The sequence below is a fragment of the Myotis davidii genome, unplaced genomic scaffold, assembly GCF_000327345.1.
Source record: "Myotis davidii unplaced genomic scaffold, ASM32734v1 scaffold323, whole genome shotgun sequence".
NCBI classification, from domain to species: Eukaryota; Metazoa; Chordata; class Mammalia; order Chiroptera; family Vespertilionidae; genus Myotis; species Myotis davidii.
The window spans coordinates 5,177,361-5,197,204 of NW_006295491.1; the positions used below are offsets into that span (position 1 = coordinate 5,177,361).

The 19,844-nt window shown below is 41.4% G+C and overlaps 1 protein-coding gene across 1 annotated transcript in view; it reads right to left on the minus strand.

Moving 5' to 3' along the window:
* Positions 1–19,844, minus strand: part of ARHGAP10 (Rho GTPase activating protein 10) — a 253,405-nt gene that overhangs the window by 50,711 nt on the left and 182,850 nt on the right. Inside the window, exons 16-17 of the mRNA XM_006770153.2 lie at positions 19,227–19,332; positions 17,484–17,643 (exon numbers count right to left, since the gene is read on the minus strand). Coding sequence (XP_006770216.1) covers positions 17,484–17,643; positions 19,227–19,332 — 266 coding nt within the window. The remainder of the gene's footprint in view (positions 1–17,483; positions 17,644–19,226; positions 19,333–19,844) is intronic.

Here is a 19,844-nt window from a genome sequence, read left to right on the forward strand (position 1 = left end):
GGGGGAGCCATGGGCCTGAGCTCAGTTTTGGTTGTCAGTTGGGTTCCTCAGTTTTGTCTGCTGGAGTCTGGGAAGACCAAGCTGTTTTTCCATGCATCCGATGCCTGGGATGGGAAGGCTGGGACAGCCAGGACTGGCTGGGCTCAGCTCCTCCTCTCCCCTGCCCAGCCTCTCTACATGGCAAGTGTGGGCTTCCTCACGCTCAGGGTGAGTAGACTTCTGCAAGGCCGCTGAAGTCCCCTGGAAGGAGTGTCCCAAGAGGAAGGAAGTGAAAGCTGTCAGTCTCTTCAAGCCACTGTGAAGAGTCACTCATGTCACAGAATGATGATCAAAGCAATCTCAGGGTCCACCAAGATTTAAAGAAAGGAGACACTCAGGGAGGAATGTGAAATAATCCCTAGCAATATTCAATCTTCAATCTGCCACCAACAGACACGTTTATTTCAGTTCTTCATCTGATACCATGTGTACTGGTATAACCAGATGATAGTTTGGATAGGAGCAAAAAACCTGATTCAAAGTAACTTCAAGATATCAGCACTTCACAAGAAATAAAATGAGCTCAATAGATCATACAAATACTTCTCCCACCACTGCTTCAGGTTCTTGTCATTGAAGGACAAATGGCCACACAAGAACTTCATGCATCAGAAAGGAAGGGCATGGAAGAAGGCAGGGAGCTCAAAGTCAAAAACAATCAGACTCACTGTTAAAAGTTTCTTCACACTGAAATTTTTCAGGGATCTCTCCAGAGATTTCCAGTTCTCCCCAATAGATCAAATTGACAGATATTTCTACCCTCTGAGATACAGAACTAGCGTTTTTGATTATTTTGTGATGTAAATTTAAGTACGTGGTAGTTGGTTTAGTTTTTTACGTCAAATAAGAAAACTACATATGAGCCATAAGCTCCTCATCCTGAAAACAAATGTTGATGATACTGACACAAAGAATATTGGAAAAATACAGAGTCTCTTCCCCAGCAAAATAATCATTGTCAATAGTTTCTTTGATTCCTTCTAAGGAAATTTTAAGAGTTGCCTATGTATTTGCCTACATATATGTACAATTTACACACACACACTAGTATATGTGTGTATATATATATATACATATATATACACACACACATATGTATGTGTATATATATATAAATTAACACATGAAGGATCATAATAAAGATAGGGTTTCATATCTGTATCTTTAATTAATTATCCATTCAAATATTAACTGAATGCCTACTATGAGACAAGCAATGTTCTGGACATTGGAAATAAGTGCTAAGTAGCTGTGTATCAAACTAACACAAATTCAGAGGCTGAGAACAGCACATCTACTGTTCCTGTGTTTTCTGATTCTTGTTATATGTAAGAAAGTTGTCAATTATCTTAAAGTTTCCATGTGTCAGGAGTCCAGGCACATCTTAACTGGACTCTCTGCTCCCATCCTCAGCTCACAAAACTCTAATCGTGTCATTTTGGAGGATTCAACTGGGGATGGATCTGCTTCCAAGCTCATTTGAGTGGTTGGCAAAATCCATTTCCTTGCAGTTGCAGGACTGAGGAGGGTTCTGGGTTTTGCTGACTATGGGCTGGAGGCAACCCACAGTTCCCTGCTACGTGGCCCTCTCCGTAGGCAGTTCACAACATGACTATTTGCTTCTTTCTGGCCAGTAGGAGTGTCCCTTTCTGCCATCTGCTCCAACGGAAACTGATACAACAAAACAATCATGAGACATGCCACGCCTTTTATTATCCTGGTTAGAATCAAGTCACAGGTCCCACTGGCACTCCAGGGCCTGGGTCACTGGGTCACCATAGGGTGTGTCCACCACAATCAGAATCAGTATTTATCACCCTGCCTCATTCTTCTATGGTCATCACATAATTTATTTAACCCTCAATGGAAGGCGAGTTCCAATGAGAGACACATGTGGAGGTGAACCCACTCTTCTTTTTTTGCAAAATTGTGAGTGAATACCTACAGAGTATTTAGTAGCAGAGAGATTACCTTCAAAGCAAACATGCATTTAAGTTGTGCTGACACTGCCTAACTGTCTCAAAAAGGCTGCTCCGATCACACCCCACCAAATAAGACCACTTATTTCCTCCTCTCATCATGGTGGAACAATATGGCTTTCTTCAAATATGTGGTCTTCCTCTCTTGATTTAGGAGAGGAAGATTTATACCCAGGAGATTTATATTTCAGATGACATTGATAATAAGGCCTATTCTCCCCTGTATTATCTGCTTCTGGTTGTACATGAGCAAGCTATTGATTCTGGTGATAACTTTTAATCCTACATCCCAATAAATCCTGCTAGTGTATCTACTAGCTCATCACTCTGTTCTCTTGGTTATCTATATTATACAATCACTTCTCTAAATAATGCGCAATTTTCCCCTTCCAGTTTTCATATCATTTATTTTTTTTCTTCCTTTCTTGACTGGTAATTCTAGGACAATAATTAGTAATAGTGAACTAAATCACAATTTCAGCATTTCTAAGCATTTCAACAATTAAATAGGATACTAACTTAAGGGTTAAAATATTGTTAAATCATTTTAAGGAACTATCCACAATTTCTGTTTTATTAAAATATTATATTGGGAATTATGTAAATTTGCCAATTGCTTTTAGGCATCTCCTGAAAGATTTTCTCTATTGACTTAATAATATGGTACATTACATTAATGTATTTCCTAATATTGAGTCACCCTTATATGTCAGGGATGAACTCAACTTAGATGGAAATATTATGCTGTTAAAGTAGTGCTGTTATTTGCTGATGTATTATTTAAGATCTCTGCATAAAATTCTTAAATAAAATTGTTCTACAACTTTGTCTCTGCCAGGCTTTGGCATTAGTGCCCTACTGGAGTCATAAAAATAATTTGAAGTTTTTCTTTATTCTGCTATGGACCAGTTTAAACGCCAACAGATCTATTTCTTCCCAGTTTAATTCACCTGTGAAAATATCTGAGACTGGTGCTTTTTTGGGAAATGGATGGCAGCTGTATTAAAATTGTGTCCGTTTCTTTCATTATCATTAATTCACTAATTTCATTCAGATTTTCAAAATTCTGTGCACTGAGTATTTATGGGTTATTTCCACATTTGTTCCTCTTTATATAGATGAGCCTTCTCACCATCCCTTTTTTCCTTGACTAGCCTGGCCAAGGAAATCTGTTTTATTTTATGCTCCCCAATCCACCAAACATGTCAGAGGTATTTATTTTAAAAACAAAACCAAAAAAACCCACCTTTTGTTTCTTTTCTAGTTAATTAATTTCACCTTATATATTTTTTATTTTCTTCAAATTTGGAGTATATGGGTAAAAGCTTAGCTAATTTCATTCTTCCTGGCTTATTCGGTTGTATAAGGTTATAAATTTCCTGGAGACATAATTTTTACTCTGTTCTTTCAGTTTTGATATGCATGTTTTCATATTTTTATAGGAAGTCTACAATTTTTATTTTGAACTATGAATCATGAGAGCTTCAAAATTTCCAAATAGCCAGGAACTTTTTTTCTTTTGAGGAGGGGTGGGGGGCTTCTGTTATTATTACTGTTGTTAATATCTAAAGCTAGAGTTTTAACCGGACCAGAATAAGTGGTCTGTATTATTTCTGCAGTTTGAAATTTGGAATTTTTATCTGAGCCCAAAATAGATACTCAAGACTTACAAACATTGCTTTGTGGTCTTCAGAGCTGCTGTAAGGAAACATGAGGCTACCAGATGCATCTTCCTGGTACAGTTTTTTGTGTTTTTTTTCCTCAAAACTCCTACACAGTAACCGAACCACAGTATGTCTCTACATGGATAATTCTGAGTGACTTAAAATTCAGAATTGATATTTCCTAAAATTTAGTGATTACGCTGATCAAATGAAGGTCTCACTGTAATTTAGATAAAAAGGTCTCTGTGTGATCGTTACAAATGATTGGCTCAATGCACTTGGTTTGGTGTTCCCATGACAACAAAGTCTTGTCTGCCCTCCACGTCCACAGTTTTCTCTGACTTCTGTCATCTCTCTTTTTCATCCACTGAATGCGACTGCTTCATCAATCATGGTGATTTGTTTTCCAATTTTTGATTCTATTCATTTCTGCTTTTAATCTGTTCATTTGTTTCGATGTTGTTTTAGGTGCCAGTCTGCTTTCTTAGCTCAGCAAGCACCTTTTTTAAAAATCCTCTTTAATCACTTCATTTTTAAACTCCCATTTTACTGAATAAATATTTAGTTCTTCTATGGAGATGGATTTTAATAAGTTCATTTATTCTCTTCCTTAGATCAGTTTTTCTCCCCCCAAAAATTTGTCTACTACAGTTTACATTTTTCTCCCTCCTGTTGCAATACATTCACATAGACCACACACTGGATTATTTGGAAGTGGCTGATTTCAATGATACTAATGTCTCCAATGGGCAGTTGTGTCAACATTTTCTGTACACACCACTACAGTAAGGGTGACATCCTGAATCTCTTTCCAGGTTTTGGATGTGTTTTCTGCGATGCACTACAGTGTGCCTGCCCAGTGTTCTGAGAAAACGTCTTCGTCTGGTAGGGCCGCCACAATGGAACACTGTAGACTAGGTGCTTAAACAGATGCCTATTTTCTCACAGTTCTGGGGGATGAAAGTCCTAGATCAAGGTGGCAGCAGGGTTGGTTTCTCCTGAGCTTCTCTGCTTGGACTGCAGATGGCACATTGCTGTCTGTGCCTGCACATGGCCTTTCCTCTGTGCATGTACATCCCTGGTGTCTTTTTTTCTTTTCTTATAAGAACAGCAGTATCGTTGGACTAGGGCCCCCATCCTTATGACCTCGTGTAACCTTAATTACCCTTTTAAAGACCACCTCCGAAGAGAATCACACTGGGGATTAGGGCTTCAACTTCTGGATTTTGAGGGAATACAATTCAATCCATAACCAAAGGGTTTGGGGGGATAAAGGATGCCACCAGGATTGTCTTCAGCCTGGTCTCTGACCTCATCTCTGTGCTTTTGCCGAAATGACGTATCTGTGTTCCGGCCTCCTGCTTGGGCTGTCCACAGTTCCAGCCCCTGCCAGGAGTCTCTGTCCTAGGTGGCCAAGTGAGCAACCACTTCCTTCCATTCTCCAGGCAGAAGACAGACCAGGAAAGAGGATGGCTTCTAGATGCTCAAGTTGGAAGTTATAAAGGTGGGAAATGACACTTCCCCCTTTAAGGGGCTCCTTTTTCCCATCTTCCTCTCCTACAGAAGCTCTTTTCCTTAACTCAGTTTCGGTTTGATGGTCTTTCAGACACTTTTCTGGCTGGAGATCACTGACCCTGGGATGTCTGAGAGGGAGTCACACTCCTGCTAGTCTCCTTTCTCTGGCAGGAGAGCAGGGTGGTCAGGAGGAGCTTCTATCTTGGTAGAAGTTTCATCTTGACCCAAGGCTGCCCCACCACCCCTCCACCTCCCTCCGAGGGGGTGGGGGAGGGGGCAAAAAAAACCGCCTCTGTGGAGAGTGCAGTCGGGAGTAAGCCAAGAATGGCCTGTGCCCATTTTCAGAAACATCCCTTGCTGTTCTCTAGCCTTTCCCTCCATTGACTGATACCAACCTTTCTTTTTTTTATTTTTATTTTAACCTAGTTTGGGTTTGTACTGTAAGACTTTAAGCTCTGTCTTTGCCATCTTAAAGTGTATGTTTGAGATATTTGTTTTAGATAAGAAAATGGCAATAAATAATACTGATAAATACATACTTAAAAGTACTATACTATCACATATAGAAACCTGTAATTTGATAAATTTCACTCCTTCTCTCACTCACCACATGTGTAAATGAGCCACATATTTTTACAAGTTATTTCAATATCATCTAAGTTTATTTCACCAAAGCAGAGGTTCCTCACTGAGCTCTTCAGAATTAGCATATGCCTAAAAGTCAGTTGTAAATGGTGCATATGCCTTTATGTTTTTTCAGAAAGTGAAAATATTATCTTTCAAATTCTCAAAGGGGTATGAAACACAAACTCTGGTTCAGAATCACTGATCTAGAGTAAAGAACAGGAAAGCTGCCAAGAACAGGAAACAAGAAAGAATCAGAAACAATTTACAGCAGTTTGGATTCCCCGGAATAATAAAGTCAAGTAAGAAAAAAATAAGTTTTTAAGTTACATGGAATTTAGATAAAGCCACAGCTGACTTCCAAAAAAGTTCCACTGTGGGTGTGTTTGTGGCCCTGGGCATGGGAGGAACGCAGTCCTGCTGGATCACGGGAACAAAACGATTAAACAGGAGAAACAATGATTACTCCAAGAACCTTTCCACATCAATCCATCAATGAGGACAGCTTCCTCTGGGCTCTTTAGCGCATTAAGCACAAATGACCTAATTCCTTCATTAAATTCTGAAAATGACGACTAAGCCTCTCAGTGGTCTTCCCCCATTTACATATACACAGAAAAGACCTTCTAGAGAAATCAAGTGCTTGAAGCCTTCCCTGGAGATACACTGTCTCCACTTTGACTTACTGCTGAGTAAAAGAAGAAAAACAGAGCCTATAAATAAATTCCATTTTCAAAATATACGAAAAGCAAAGTTGGTTTGGCAACAAATTAAAGAGAACAGAAGGTAGATATTGAGAACAATACACTAGAGAGTACAATCCGGATTCTGTGTGCGTTCCTGATGTGCACTGTTTCTTTATATGAACACGTCTAGAGTGACTGCCGTTTGCAGAGGATTATAAATCTTCCTCAGAATCTATGAATCCAGCCACATTAGAGATCTGGTTTGGCACAATCGACAGCTTGTGGCCCATGTGCACTTTGGTAATTAAGAATAAGTAATACTGATGACAAACACCACACCAGCTGTGCAATGATGAATAAGAACTTCCTTGTGCACACAACCAGGCCCTGGCGTGTGCAACTCCCTTGACTCCGTGGAGCTCCCGACTTGATGAAATCAAATAGAGATTTCCTTTCTTACTCCCACACATTCCAACAGAGCCATACATAAGCACTTTTGTGCAATTTAAACTTGGAACTATTCATGTAGTAATATTGACTGAAACACTATGCATCGTTTAAGCTTAAAAAAAAGAAAGTATGGGCTTGTTTTTCTTGGGACAGTGGAAAGACCACAAGAAACTTTCTCACTGTGTGGCTTAACTGCTCAAAATCCTTTTTGGAACAAGTCAGGCTGTAAATGAATAAAGAAAGCTGTGTGACCTTGGGTAAGTTCATTTCAACCCTCCAAAGATGCGGCCTGCTGCACTCATCTATAAACTGCAGACAAACCAATGCTCCCCAACCTCGCGGCACTGGTTGGTTGATTCTTGGCTCTGGTGAACGAGAGCAGGCCAGTGTCTGGAAGATGAGGTGCTCAGGAAGCCCTCCTGCTGAAATTCCTCCCAAAGCAGACTGGAATACTCGATGCTTAGGACAAGGGATCTTCTGGAATACTGCTTAGGACAAGGGATCTTCCATTTTATAATTATATCCATTCTACCCCCTGCAGGCCTTCCTCACTGCTGTGAATGAAACAGATAAGTATGTTCTAAAAAAAAACAATGAAGTTGGTTCACAAAGGGATGCCCAGTAAGTGCATTTAAGTCTTTAAAGGGCAGAGCTGGATTTAACTTGGCTTTGGACAAAGAAAACCAATGGCTTCTAATACACAATCTTCAGGCCCTGTGATGAGATTTCCACTGTCAACACTTGCACTGTTGTCTTTCTCACTAAACACTGACTTTCTCAAAAGCAAGATCCGCTCTTATTTTCTTAATCTTTTGTGCCTGTTCCATGGAGGAACAACTTAACAAATGTCTGTTGACTTAATTAAGAATTGCATTAAAAGAGGGTGCCAATGACAAAGATCACTTAACTTTTATCAAGAATAACTTCAGATATATACTTAGAGAGAAAGAAACAGAGAGGTAAAAGTAATATAATGAACTCCTACACACATCAATCTGAGTTCATCTCCATTCCCAGATTATATGGAAGCAGACTCCAGACAAGCGCAGTGCCTTAGGAAGCTTTGGGTCATTCGGTTTTACTCTGCTCTAAAATTCTAGGCATTTGTACAGCAGGTCTTCAAATAATGTTTCATTATAACATTGAGGAGATGCTGTAAGGACTTACCTCTACTTATATCGGTTAGCCCATGTTAAAACTGGTTTCCTTATGTCATTGCACTTCTAGTTAAGTGAGAACTTATTGTGTCTCTATGGTAACAAGAACACACAATATTGCATAAAGATTGGCAAGTCAAGAGAAGATCTGGGACAGGAACAAAAATAAAAAATCAGCCTGGCTGGTGTTGCTCATTGGTTGAGTGTTGATGTATGAATCAGGAGGTCACAGTTCCATTCCCAGTCAGGGCACATGCCCAGGTTTCAGGCAATAGGGGGTGTGCATGAGGCAGCCAATCAATGATTCTCTCTCATCATTGATGTTTCTATCTCTCTCTCCCTCTCCCTGCCTCTCTGAAATCAATAAAAATATATATATTTTTTTAAAAAATGAAACACTTCCCCTAAATTGCTACATATTAGTGTATTAGGGGATACTTTTAGTATGACCACCAAAGATACTAAACTAAAATAGAAACTAAATCTATATATAAAAGCTTAATATGCAAATTGTCCCCTCAGGAAGAAGTTCGACCTACTGGGAGCTCAACAGCTCACTATGACGTGCGCTGACACCAGGGGACAGCATAGAACAAAGGGAGGCCCCAGCCAGCAGCCAGCAGCCACTTAGGGACCCTACCCATGTATGAATTTCATGCACTGGGCCTCTGGTATATATATATATATATATAAGCCAAGCAACTGGAATGATGGGAACAACCAGTCGCTATGAATCCCCTCAGGAAGAAGTTCGACCTACTGGGAGCGCAACAGCTCATTATGACGTGCGCTGACACCAGGGGGCAGCATAGAACAAAGGGAGGCCCCCAGCCTAATCATTAAATTTTCAAAGTGAGTCCTCATGAAATAAAGCTTCAAAGTTATGGCTCTGGATAGGGGAAAAGGATATCAGATGTAGGAGTGGATTCTTAAAATGCTAACTGCTAACTGAAAGGCAACCCAGAGGATCACCCAGCCAGGAGATGTGGGAGAATGCAGTGGGGGGTGAAATGGATATATCCAACTGGAAACGAAGAGATAGGAAACAATTATCTAGAAAAAAAGAAATTATGTGAGAGTTGAGAGAAAAAGCCATTTCTGGTCTGTGAAGAGAAAATTGAAGAAGAAAGTTAAAGTAATTGTAGTCATAAAACTATGGGAATACAGCCACAGGTTCCGGTTTGGGTGACCTTAAAAGCCCAGTTTCATCTAAAATTATGTTGCTCGGACATACTCGATCTATTTGCCTAAGAACTGGGCCTAGGAAGCAGCCAGCCTTATACGGACATGCAGGATAAACTGAAACAGAAACTTAACGGAGTTAACTCAGTGCAGAAACTGTATCTGTCAATTTATCAAATTGCAGGTACTTTACACTCTGTCTTTTCTCACACTGTCCAAAAGTGATTTGGTTGCAATCAAAACATTACCAAGTTGACATAAGTAAAAATGGAGTTATTAAAAGGAAATGAGCAGGAAGTGAAAAGAGTCAAGACTGCTCCAAATTAGTAAGTCGAGGCCATCGACAATCAACCAGCAACTCTCCATTTCTCACTTCTGCATTTTCAAATCCTCCCTGGGCACTGGCTCCCCGCCCCTCTGCTCTGTCCCACCTGACCCACTGCAGGGGGTTCTTCAGCCCCTAGCCTGGGGACAATCTCACAGTAACTGGCTGGGTTTCTCCACATCCCGATTCCAAATCTCCAGAAGAGACTATTGTTATATTTTAGCTGCCTCTGATCAGCAGATCTAAGGGGAGTGGACATGCCGGAGGGTCCATTTCCCCAGTGAGCATTTCTCAGGGGGGCTGGGCTGTCTGCTAGGACATGTTTGTACTAAATGACATGGGATGCTACAGATGGGGCGGGGAAGAGGCTGTGAGTTCAGAGTCTAAAAAATACCCTTCTCCCAGCCCTGTCTATCTGCAAAGTAGCAGGACATCTTCCCAGGAAAAGAAAAAAATGTTTTCTCTGCAAGAATCCTAATCTGATGCAAATTATCAATGGGTAGGCTTCAACAGTATACGTATTATATTAATATAAACTTACATCATTTTTAATTCCACGGTTTTTGCTAAAAGCATGCAGTTTATCTTTAATTGGCTTATGGTCAGAAAAAAATCATCTACATAATACTGAAGTGATGCTACGTCCTGTTTCCATTGTCCCACTTATACTAGTTGGTGCAATTTTCAATTTCTGAAAAAAATATTTTATTTTGGGTGACTTAGTGCAATCTACATATATTCCAGATCTGCTATCTCTGAGGATGACAATATAGTAGTCGGGGCTATTAGACAGTGGCTGTGAAGACAGAAGCTTTCCACTTACAGCCATTTATAGTCTAAGGCTTATCAGCTCCGCCTCCGGAGCCAGGCAGCCCTGGGTGTGCGTCCCAGCACTGCCATTTACCGGCTGGGTGACCCTAAAAGAGATGCATCTCAGAAATGAGGCGTATGCACAAAAGGACCAGATCCCTCCTCATTTTTAATTCTGTGAACACTGAGTGCCAAGCTCCAAGCACTGAGCTTCGCTCTGTCTTTGCAGCTTTGCATTCCCAGAGACTTTGGCGGAGAACTTCAGTGTGGATCAGACCTCAGAGGTCTGCTAGCTTTCCTCTAACACCTCAATCCCAACTCTAGCATGAACACGTTCTCATCATTTAAAAAAATATTATGAAGTCCTTCCTTCTTACTGAATCAGAAACACATTTCCTGGCAAGTTATGCTAACTTGTACCGAGTATGTGCCCTTAGATAACAAAGAATAAATCTATTCCAATCTTCTATACTGCAGCTCCTCAATTTTCTTGAGACAGTCCCGATGCTTTCTCTATACTGGACACAAAAACACTGCAGGGGGAAAGATCCTTGTCTCCCAAATTTTCTCTTATCAAACCACTCCTGTCCCCGGGGAAAATACTATCTACCCCCTACAGAGATACATAACAGCACAAAGCCGAGACGTCCTATGTTGTTGCTCATGAAAAGAGCAGAATTCGGAAGACAATGTCTTTCTTACTTTCTGACTCTCCTGAAAAGATGCAGAGAGGATGACACCAAGTTTTCTGTGCTTTTAAAGCTTCTTCTTAAACACTCTAGAAAAGGCAAGGCCCTGCTGAGAAAAAAAGAAAGAAATCAAATAGAAAGTAAATTTTCGTGACTATGTCAAGGAGGCCAACATTCATAAAAACTGGAAGAAGAAAACAAAAAACACCCTCTGAAAATCTGTCAAATATTCTGGTCTTGACTTCTACATTGAACAGTCACTACTCAGGCAAACATAAAGCTTTGAGAAAACTTTGGAGTTTTATTTGTGTTGCTTGTGTTTAAGACATTTATTTTTCTCTCTGAAAACTGATGCTGCCTAGCAACCCAGGGCCAGGAAAGCTAAATCAGGAAGCATTTAGACTGGGTTGTGTGTTTTTTTTTTTAAGAGATTTCTATTTCCCATTAAATGATAAGCACCTTCTAAGACTGGGAGGTTCCTGGTACTGGAAGAAGGAAAATTTTGCATACTACTCACTTGGGCCAGCTTTTCATTACAGGACAACCAAGCGACAGAAGAGGGTGAGGATGTGTGTTGTTTTTTGCAGCAATGGAAATGGAGAAGTCGGCTGCCCAGTGTCAATCAGGGTCCACATGTAGCCACTGCTGGACTACAAGCTGGGACTGAACAGGGAATCCATTCCACCATTGAACCTGGGGGCAGGGATGCACCCTTCTAGCTCTTGGCAAAGACAAGTGGTCACAGATCAGAAAGGTGGTCCCAAGGTTAACAAGAGTAATGCACAGCACCATTGATACTCTTCTTCCAGTGCCTGTAATTTAATATTATGGCGATGGCACTGGACATCTGTTGGGAAACACACATGCCTGTCTCACCTTTACTCTTTCTAGGCTCTTCTATGACCAGAGGGCACTGGCTATTCAAGGACAAGGACTTGGCCACACGTGACAGGAAGCTGTGGAGACCCTGGCCAGTACTGCTCAATGGTTAGTGTGTCAGCCCAGGCACCAAAGGGTCTCAGGTTTAATTCCCAATCAAGGGCACGAACCTGGGTTGCAGGTTCTATCCCCAGGTGCATGTGGGGGGCAACCAATCGATATGTCTCTCTCACACTGATGTTTCTCTCTCTCTCCCCTTCCCCCCTCCATCCCACTCTTTCTGAAAGCGAAAAGAAGCCCTGGGGCAGAAGTATGGCATCGGCCTCTTCCACAAAGCATGGTCATCAGGAACTGGCCTCCACTTTCACACCAGGAAAACTGAGACGGACCAGGGAGCCCGTCTCAAAGCCTAAAATGCTCCTTTTGACAAAGTTATTAGACTCCTCGTTGAGGAAAAGGTTTATGTAGACAAAATGTGATTGTCCCTCAGCACCTTGTGGCCCACAGACACCGTAATAAAGGCTAGAAAACATATGACCCACAGGCCCTCAGACGATCAATGATATCAGAACGTACCGAAGACCACGCAAAGCTAAGATCATCCTAGAACTCCACATATGGCATAGTTCACTGAAAATAAATATAATCTGGATTGTAATTATATTATTATGTGTATTACATAAAGCGATTTGGTTGAGAACATTGTATGCCTTACTTTATATAAACTGCCAATTTAAGTATTAACATAAGGCAGATATTAAAAGAAAATGACCCTGATTTTAATGATTCCTTGATATTTCACAAATGTTCATGAACTCTTGAGGGCCTTCATGGACTGGGGAAGTGACACTTTATAGCTATCAGCTAACAGGTCATTCGAATATGAGATTAGCAAGCTATATGCAACTCATGTCCTACTCTGTTCTTCCTTCCCTATCGTGTCGATTCTGACTCTTTTTCCTGAATATTTTTCTGTCATATGGGGAAAAAGCATCTAGACCAGTGGTTCTCAACCTCTGGTCCTTTAAACACAGTTCCTCATGTTGTGACCCAACCATAAAATTATTTTCGTTGCTACTTTATAACTGTAATGTTGCTACTGTTATGAATCGTAATGTAAATATCTGATATGCAGGATGGTCTTAGGCGACCCTGTGAAAGGGTTGTTTGACCGCCAAAGGGGTCGCGACCCACAGGTTGAGAACCGCTGATCTATACTCATTACTACCCAGTCCTTAACATTCACTGAAGCCCGTAAAAGTTGACTTCAGCCCTTGGCTCTCCACAGACACTTCACTCTGGGAGAGAACATGTGCCATCTGCCAGTCCTCAGATCCTCCCACCCCGTGACAACATCTGGCATCACTGACAATGTCCCTCAGTAACCTGACACTGAACTTGCCTGCGTTGCTTCTGGCTCCACTTTTAATAGTAAAATCTCGATGTTTCTAAAGTATATTATTCTTACCTTCTAGTGATGGAAAGCAAAGACTTTGGGGTGCAACAACTCTTAGTTCCAACGCAGGCATTGCCACTTACTAGCTATGTGCCTGTGAGCAAGTTAATCTCTCACCCTTCAGTCATCTCATATGCATAAAAGGATAACACATGTAATAAGAACGTTGTACGTACATAAAAATACTGTGAAACATATGTGCCATGGGAATTGTATACATTTTAATATATATGTTTTAAATATATATATTTTAAATGTGTCTTTATATGCATGTGAGATAAACACTCTATATTAGATCAAAAGTATATAATACAATGAACATCCATTAATACTCTGACATGTCAATCTCATGGCTCTTTATTTCTATATTACACTTTCTACCACTAAATTCTCACAAGGCTGAGCCCCACGACTCCAACTGTCTGCTGGACATCAGACCACAACTAAAATTCAGCTTCTTATAAAGTGAACTCACTCGTGCCCATTTTTTCTTTCCTATTATTAATGGCACTAATACTCCCCTGGATCGAGTCCTCAGCATCACTTAAAAGTCTGTCCTTTGAGAAGCCCCACAAATCCAGGCCCTGGATGCTGACTGGTCTCCAGCTGTAACTCCCACTCTCACACTGGGCCTTAATCTGCACCATGTGATGCCTCCTGGTCTTTTATTCCTCTACTTCCTACCGCAAACCTTGCTGCCAAACTAAGCTTCCTGAAGCAGGTGACCTGAAAACCACGAGAGGCCCTGGTCCCTATAAAATTATGCCCAAACATCCTTGGGTGGCATTCCCAACCTCCCTGCACCTGGCCTGACTCTCCAGTCTCACCCCGCACCACTCACCCAGGTTCCAACAGGAGCCACTTTCGCAGAACACCCACTTTCTGTGCTTTTCTGATTACATGATCCCCCTGTACCTGAAATGTCCTCTTAAAATACCCCCACCTATTCTAACTCCATTCCAAAACAACACACCATTATTCAAGACACTTTCCAATCCCGGACACCGGGATGGAATCCATCGAAAGTCTCGTCAGCTTCTCTCTGTCTCTCTACTCTTATTCCCTGCCATCTCTTGGAGTTACTGTTGGACATTTCTTCTTTCCCCTACTGGACTCATGGTCCTCCTTCCCCTAAATCTCATGGCTGACTCAAAGCCGGCGCTGTACTGAACTAATCCATAACATGTACACTTTGAGGACAAAATGCATGCACAGTTCACAAATTCTAAAGCACCACCCTCGTTTGAAATTCCTTGTGAATTTCCCAGTACCCCTTTCCACCTGGGAAATACAATTTTCTGGTTTGCAAGGGAAGAAAAGACCTTGATAATATTTTTGGCCCACAAACACATCTTTTAAAACAACATCGTCATGTATTATGTGGAAATGAAGCCAAAACATATGGGTTAAGTTTCCTATAAAGTCCATATGAATTTTATGAAAACGGCAAAGAGGCTGGAATAAAATGTGATCTCCAAAGCAGATTCACTAGGGGTCCTTTTCTAACCCCAAAACGAAGCCAAATCTGTCTTGCTTTCATTACATGTTGAAAGTTTCTTCTTCTACTTTAGTAACTTTCCTAGTCAGTCCACATTTTTCACATTCCAAGGGAGTAAGCATAACAGAGAAAAAGAATACATCTTTCCATTATTTTTCCTTCATAGACACTACTTGGGTCTCTCCATTTCCTTTCTAGTTTCCCTTCCTTTCTGTATTAGAACTTTTTCCTTCCTCACTAGACAATTCTTTTTTTTACCTCCCCTATCCTTACTTCCTCTCTTTCTTTTCATTCTCAATCATATACTACAAGAATCTCTAGCTCTCCCACACCACGTTCAAGGCTTTGGGTGGTATATGTGCATCTGTTGTCAAGGCAACCTGTGGCTCACATGGGTACAGACATCCATATGAAGTTCTCCTGCACGACCACCCTTGTCAGCAAAAATATTCCTCCTCCACGCAGAGCCTCAACTCTCAAGTGAAGCCCAGCCAAGCAGGATAAAGAGCTGGGAGTGAGAATGAAAGGAGACAAGGATGAAACTGGAGAAGAAAGATGATATTATAAGCAACTACTTTCTCAGAAATAGTAACTAATCCAGCGAACTGCTCTTGCCTCCCTGCACACCAAGCAACTCTGTGCTTCCACCCTAACCCCATGCACTCAGCAAATAATCTGAAACTCAGTATCCCCCTGCCTACCTTCTTGGTAGGAAACCTCAGTGCTTCAATTGTACAGGTTGTGTATCCATAGCATTATCTAGCCTGGCCACAGAACGGGAGAGGGGGAAACTGAAAACCCTCTCTCTACTTAGCTGTGCAAAGCTCCATCTCTGAGAATGGGTCTGGTTTCATCTGTTGTAGCTATTATCATTGGCTCAGCAACCACTTGGAAATTCCTCGTAGATTTGTTAAGGTGGAACCTGCACTGTCTACTTCCCAGCAGAAGAATCATGCACTTATCTTCCCAGCTTCAAATGAGACAAGAAAATAGGAAGCCACAGCACTCAATGGAGATCCTTCTATCTGAGAGCAAGTCCAGGGCCAGTGTTTTCTCAAACAAATGGGATGAAAGTTTCCTAATTGGGAGTCGATCTAATGATAGTCGCATTACTAAACACTGTTGTAAAGCCTGTAGTCCAATTACTTCTTTTTCAAAAACTGAACAGTAGCCACCATTCCATGAAGCTGTCTGGATAGCCGAGTGCACACTAATGAGGTTCAAGGACAGTTTGACAGGAACATAAAAGGAGACATAAATTCACCATTAGCTACTAACCACACACACACACACACACGCCGCACAAACTTCCCATAAACACGCTGCTTTTACTATGCTGGTAACCAGCTTTACCTCTGACCAGCTTTCAAGCTTTTCAGTGGGAACCAACACTAGCACAAGCTAGACTTGTTCTAGCAAAGAGCAAATGCAACAAGCACTCAAGAAATGCTCCTTCAATGCTCTGCTCCAAGGGGCCACACCTCTGTCTGATTGCCCCTTTCCCACTCTTCTAACCCCCTTGAAATTTATTGAGCTCATGAATTCGTCCAATAAATATGAACTGAGCTTCAGATACGTACCAGTTTTATTCTAAGTGTACAAAAAAAATCTCTGCCCTCAGGATCGAGCAGGGAGAAATAGATAACAACTAAGGAAGTAGTTAAGTGAATTATATAGTATGTTAGACAGAGATGATGCCATAGGATACAAGCCCTTAAACAGGCTTCCCAGCCCCAGACTATGACCTGCTTTCCATCAAGGGCTGTGATATTCCTCTTCGCATCACCACACTGACCGAATACACGCTGGGCATGTAATGCAATGTCAAATTTTCTAAAAGCTTTTAATGAACAAATGAGTAAGCAAGAATTTTAACAGTTGTCTTAGAGGAAAAATGATCAGCAAGGTCCTGATCTGTAAGTGACAGAATGAGAAAAAGAAGTCTAAACGTCCTTGAAAGAGTCTATTGTATTTTGAAAAAGCATGTATTCCCCTTCATTATATGGAACAAGTAACAAGCTGAGTCACCTAAGAGATTATTCCTTTTAAATTAGAGATTCTTAACCTGGGGTTCCCCAGATTCGGAGATACATGTGAACCTCCTGAAATTGTTAACATGCTTGGGGTAGAGGGGAGTTATGTGCGCATCTCTGGGGAGAGTGTGACATAGATCGACAAAAATATTATCCTTGTGTCATGGAACTAGAATTTGAGTGAGAAATCCTAGGAATGAAGGCAGGAAAGGAAAAAATAAAAATAAAGAACCCTGAACAGTCACAACTGCAGAGCCAATATCCATTTGCAACGGGGTTAAATATTTCCTCCTTAAGCCAGTTAGATAACAGAAGACCCAGCAGGCTCCAAATTTATGAAGCTCCATCAGAAGAGAGAAGCTCAGTGCGAATTTCTCAGAACCAAGCTCATCATCATGACAAATTTAAAAAGAGAGAGAAGGAAATACTTTTACATCACAAATTGACAAGCCAAATACAGCAATTCCTTTAAGGAAAAAATATTAATATGGTTTTACCTTTTCATGGTTTTCAATTAAGATTTCCACAACAATGTTCTGGAACTTCAAGTCCATGATGGCAGCAACAGTTTCTTCCTGTGGCCTCATCAGAGTTGGTCCAAACACCACTCCCAAATTTGCCACGGTCATTAGGTTCTGCTTGGAGTGGTTTGAAACACTAACGTTGATGAGGGCAGAAAGAAAGGTCTCTGGTTAGAAGGTGAGCAAAAACTGTGGAATGTACAGTATTCTGCAAGATATTTCCCTAAATATCTTGGACTCAACTGTCCTCAATGTCTGCCTCTGAAATAACAGGATCCTCCAACAAGACCACACATCATGAGGCCCCTGCCTACCTCTCTGCTGCTCTCTGATACTCTCTGCTCTAGCCACAGTGGCTGGCTTAATAACTCCATCCACACACCAAGCTTGTGTCCCTCAGAGGCCTTCATTTACTGTTCCCCTCCACTTAGAGCACCTTCTCTGTCCCCAGATTACTGAACTCTTGCTCCCAGGGATAATACGACTTGGCAGAATTACCTTCACAAGCACATAGGACTTGGTCAGAGCACCCAAGTCCTGGGAACAAACTGGACAACTGTTCTCAGCAACTCCAAGGTCTCATCCTCAAAGAGACTTTCCATAATAACCCTCTTTGTAGTCCCACACCCAACAAATATTCTCTCTCTCCTCCCTCTCCTTTTTGCCTTTTGACCACTCATCACCTCGAATTATTTTATATTTTTATTTGTATTCTGTTTGCTGCCTTTTCCCCTTAGAAAAACAGGACTTCCTGAAAGTATCCTGTTCAACTATGTGTCTACTAACACCTAAGAAAGGTCAACCCTAGATGGTTTGGGTCAATAGATAGAGTGTCAGCCTGCAGACTGAAGGGCCCCCGGTTCAATTCCAGTCAAGGGCACATACCTAGGTTGCATGCTAGGGGCGGCTGCAGGAGGCAACCAATCAATGTGTCTCTTTCACATTGATGTTTCCCTCTCTCTCTGTTTCTCCTCCCAACCCCCCTTCCTTTCAGTTTCTCTAAAAATCAATGGAAAAATATCCTCAGGTAAGGATTAATAAAAAGGGGGGGGGGCATTTACTAACAACTATTTGTTGGCCAAATGAATAAATGGCTATACTGGTACTAGGACTCTACACAGGTCATAATATCCTCTGGCCTTCAGCTGCTTTTTCTGTGAAACAAGGGTTCTAAAACATAGTGCTCCTTAGTTTCCTCTCCCATCAGAAACTCCATAAATATAGCGATCAAGGAGTTATATATTTTTTTAAAAAGCTAACTTCTCTACTGGATTATTAGATTTTGCTTGCTTTTTAAAAGAGGGAATAAAAAGAATAGAATGGATCCTATGAAATACCTACCTATTCCTGGATTAATTAATCTTAAAGGGCATGTTCAAAGTCAGAGTTAGGTAGGTGTGAAACCAGGCTAAATTTGCTAACAGACTTATAATCACATTTCCAGAATCAGTGTGCAGGGAAGTGTATAATATTCTCTTCTTCTACTTCAAATCAAACCCCAAGTTGTTGGCAGTGATGTTAAGCAAATAATTACACGACTTCATGAAAGCATTGTGTTTCAACAGTCTTGTCCAAAACACACACAAGGAGTCAGATGTCCAGCCTGCCCTTCCAGGTGTGGCCCCTGGTATTGTGTATACAGCCCCAATTCTGACCGTTACAAATGCAAGAACACCTCACAACACCCGAGCAAAACGTTAGGAAGGAAAAGAGGCTTACTTTGTTAAGTGTTTCACCAAAATGTCCAACATCTCTTTATTTTTCTCTGGAAGTTTATGCACCAAGAAATGGATAGCATTCACACGAGATTCTGGACTCCCACTTTCTTTAAAAAGGAAAAAGAATAGTTAGTAGTGTATTCGGAATCAAATATATTCCTAAAAGTCAACACATGCAATATCTCACCAGTTCAACATCTTCAGAGAAATTAAACATGTTTTGCCACCTTTCAAAGGAAAAGAAAATCTCTCTCTCTCTTCCCTGTTCTGAACTTCTCTGCCTCCCTGGTGGGGTGGGGGCTTTCAAGGAGGCTGCAGCTCCTGCCTTTCTCCAGGCTGACACGAAGAACAGCCAGCCCAGCTTGTCCCCTGGCACGCTGCACTCACAGTGTGCTCATCGCTCACTTGAAGGGGTCTAGTCACCGTGTCCTGCCCACAATGGGATGCAAATAAAATATCAGCAAATAGCCGAAACCGGTTTGGCTCAGTGGATAGAGCGTCGGTCTGTGTACTGAAAGGTCCCAGGTTCAATTCCGGTCAAGGGCATGTACCTGAGTTGCGGGCACATCCCCAGTAGGAGATGTGCAGGAGGCAGCTGATCGATGTTTCTCTCTCATCG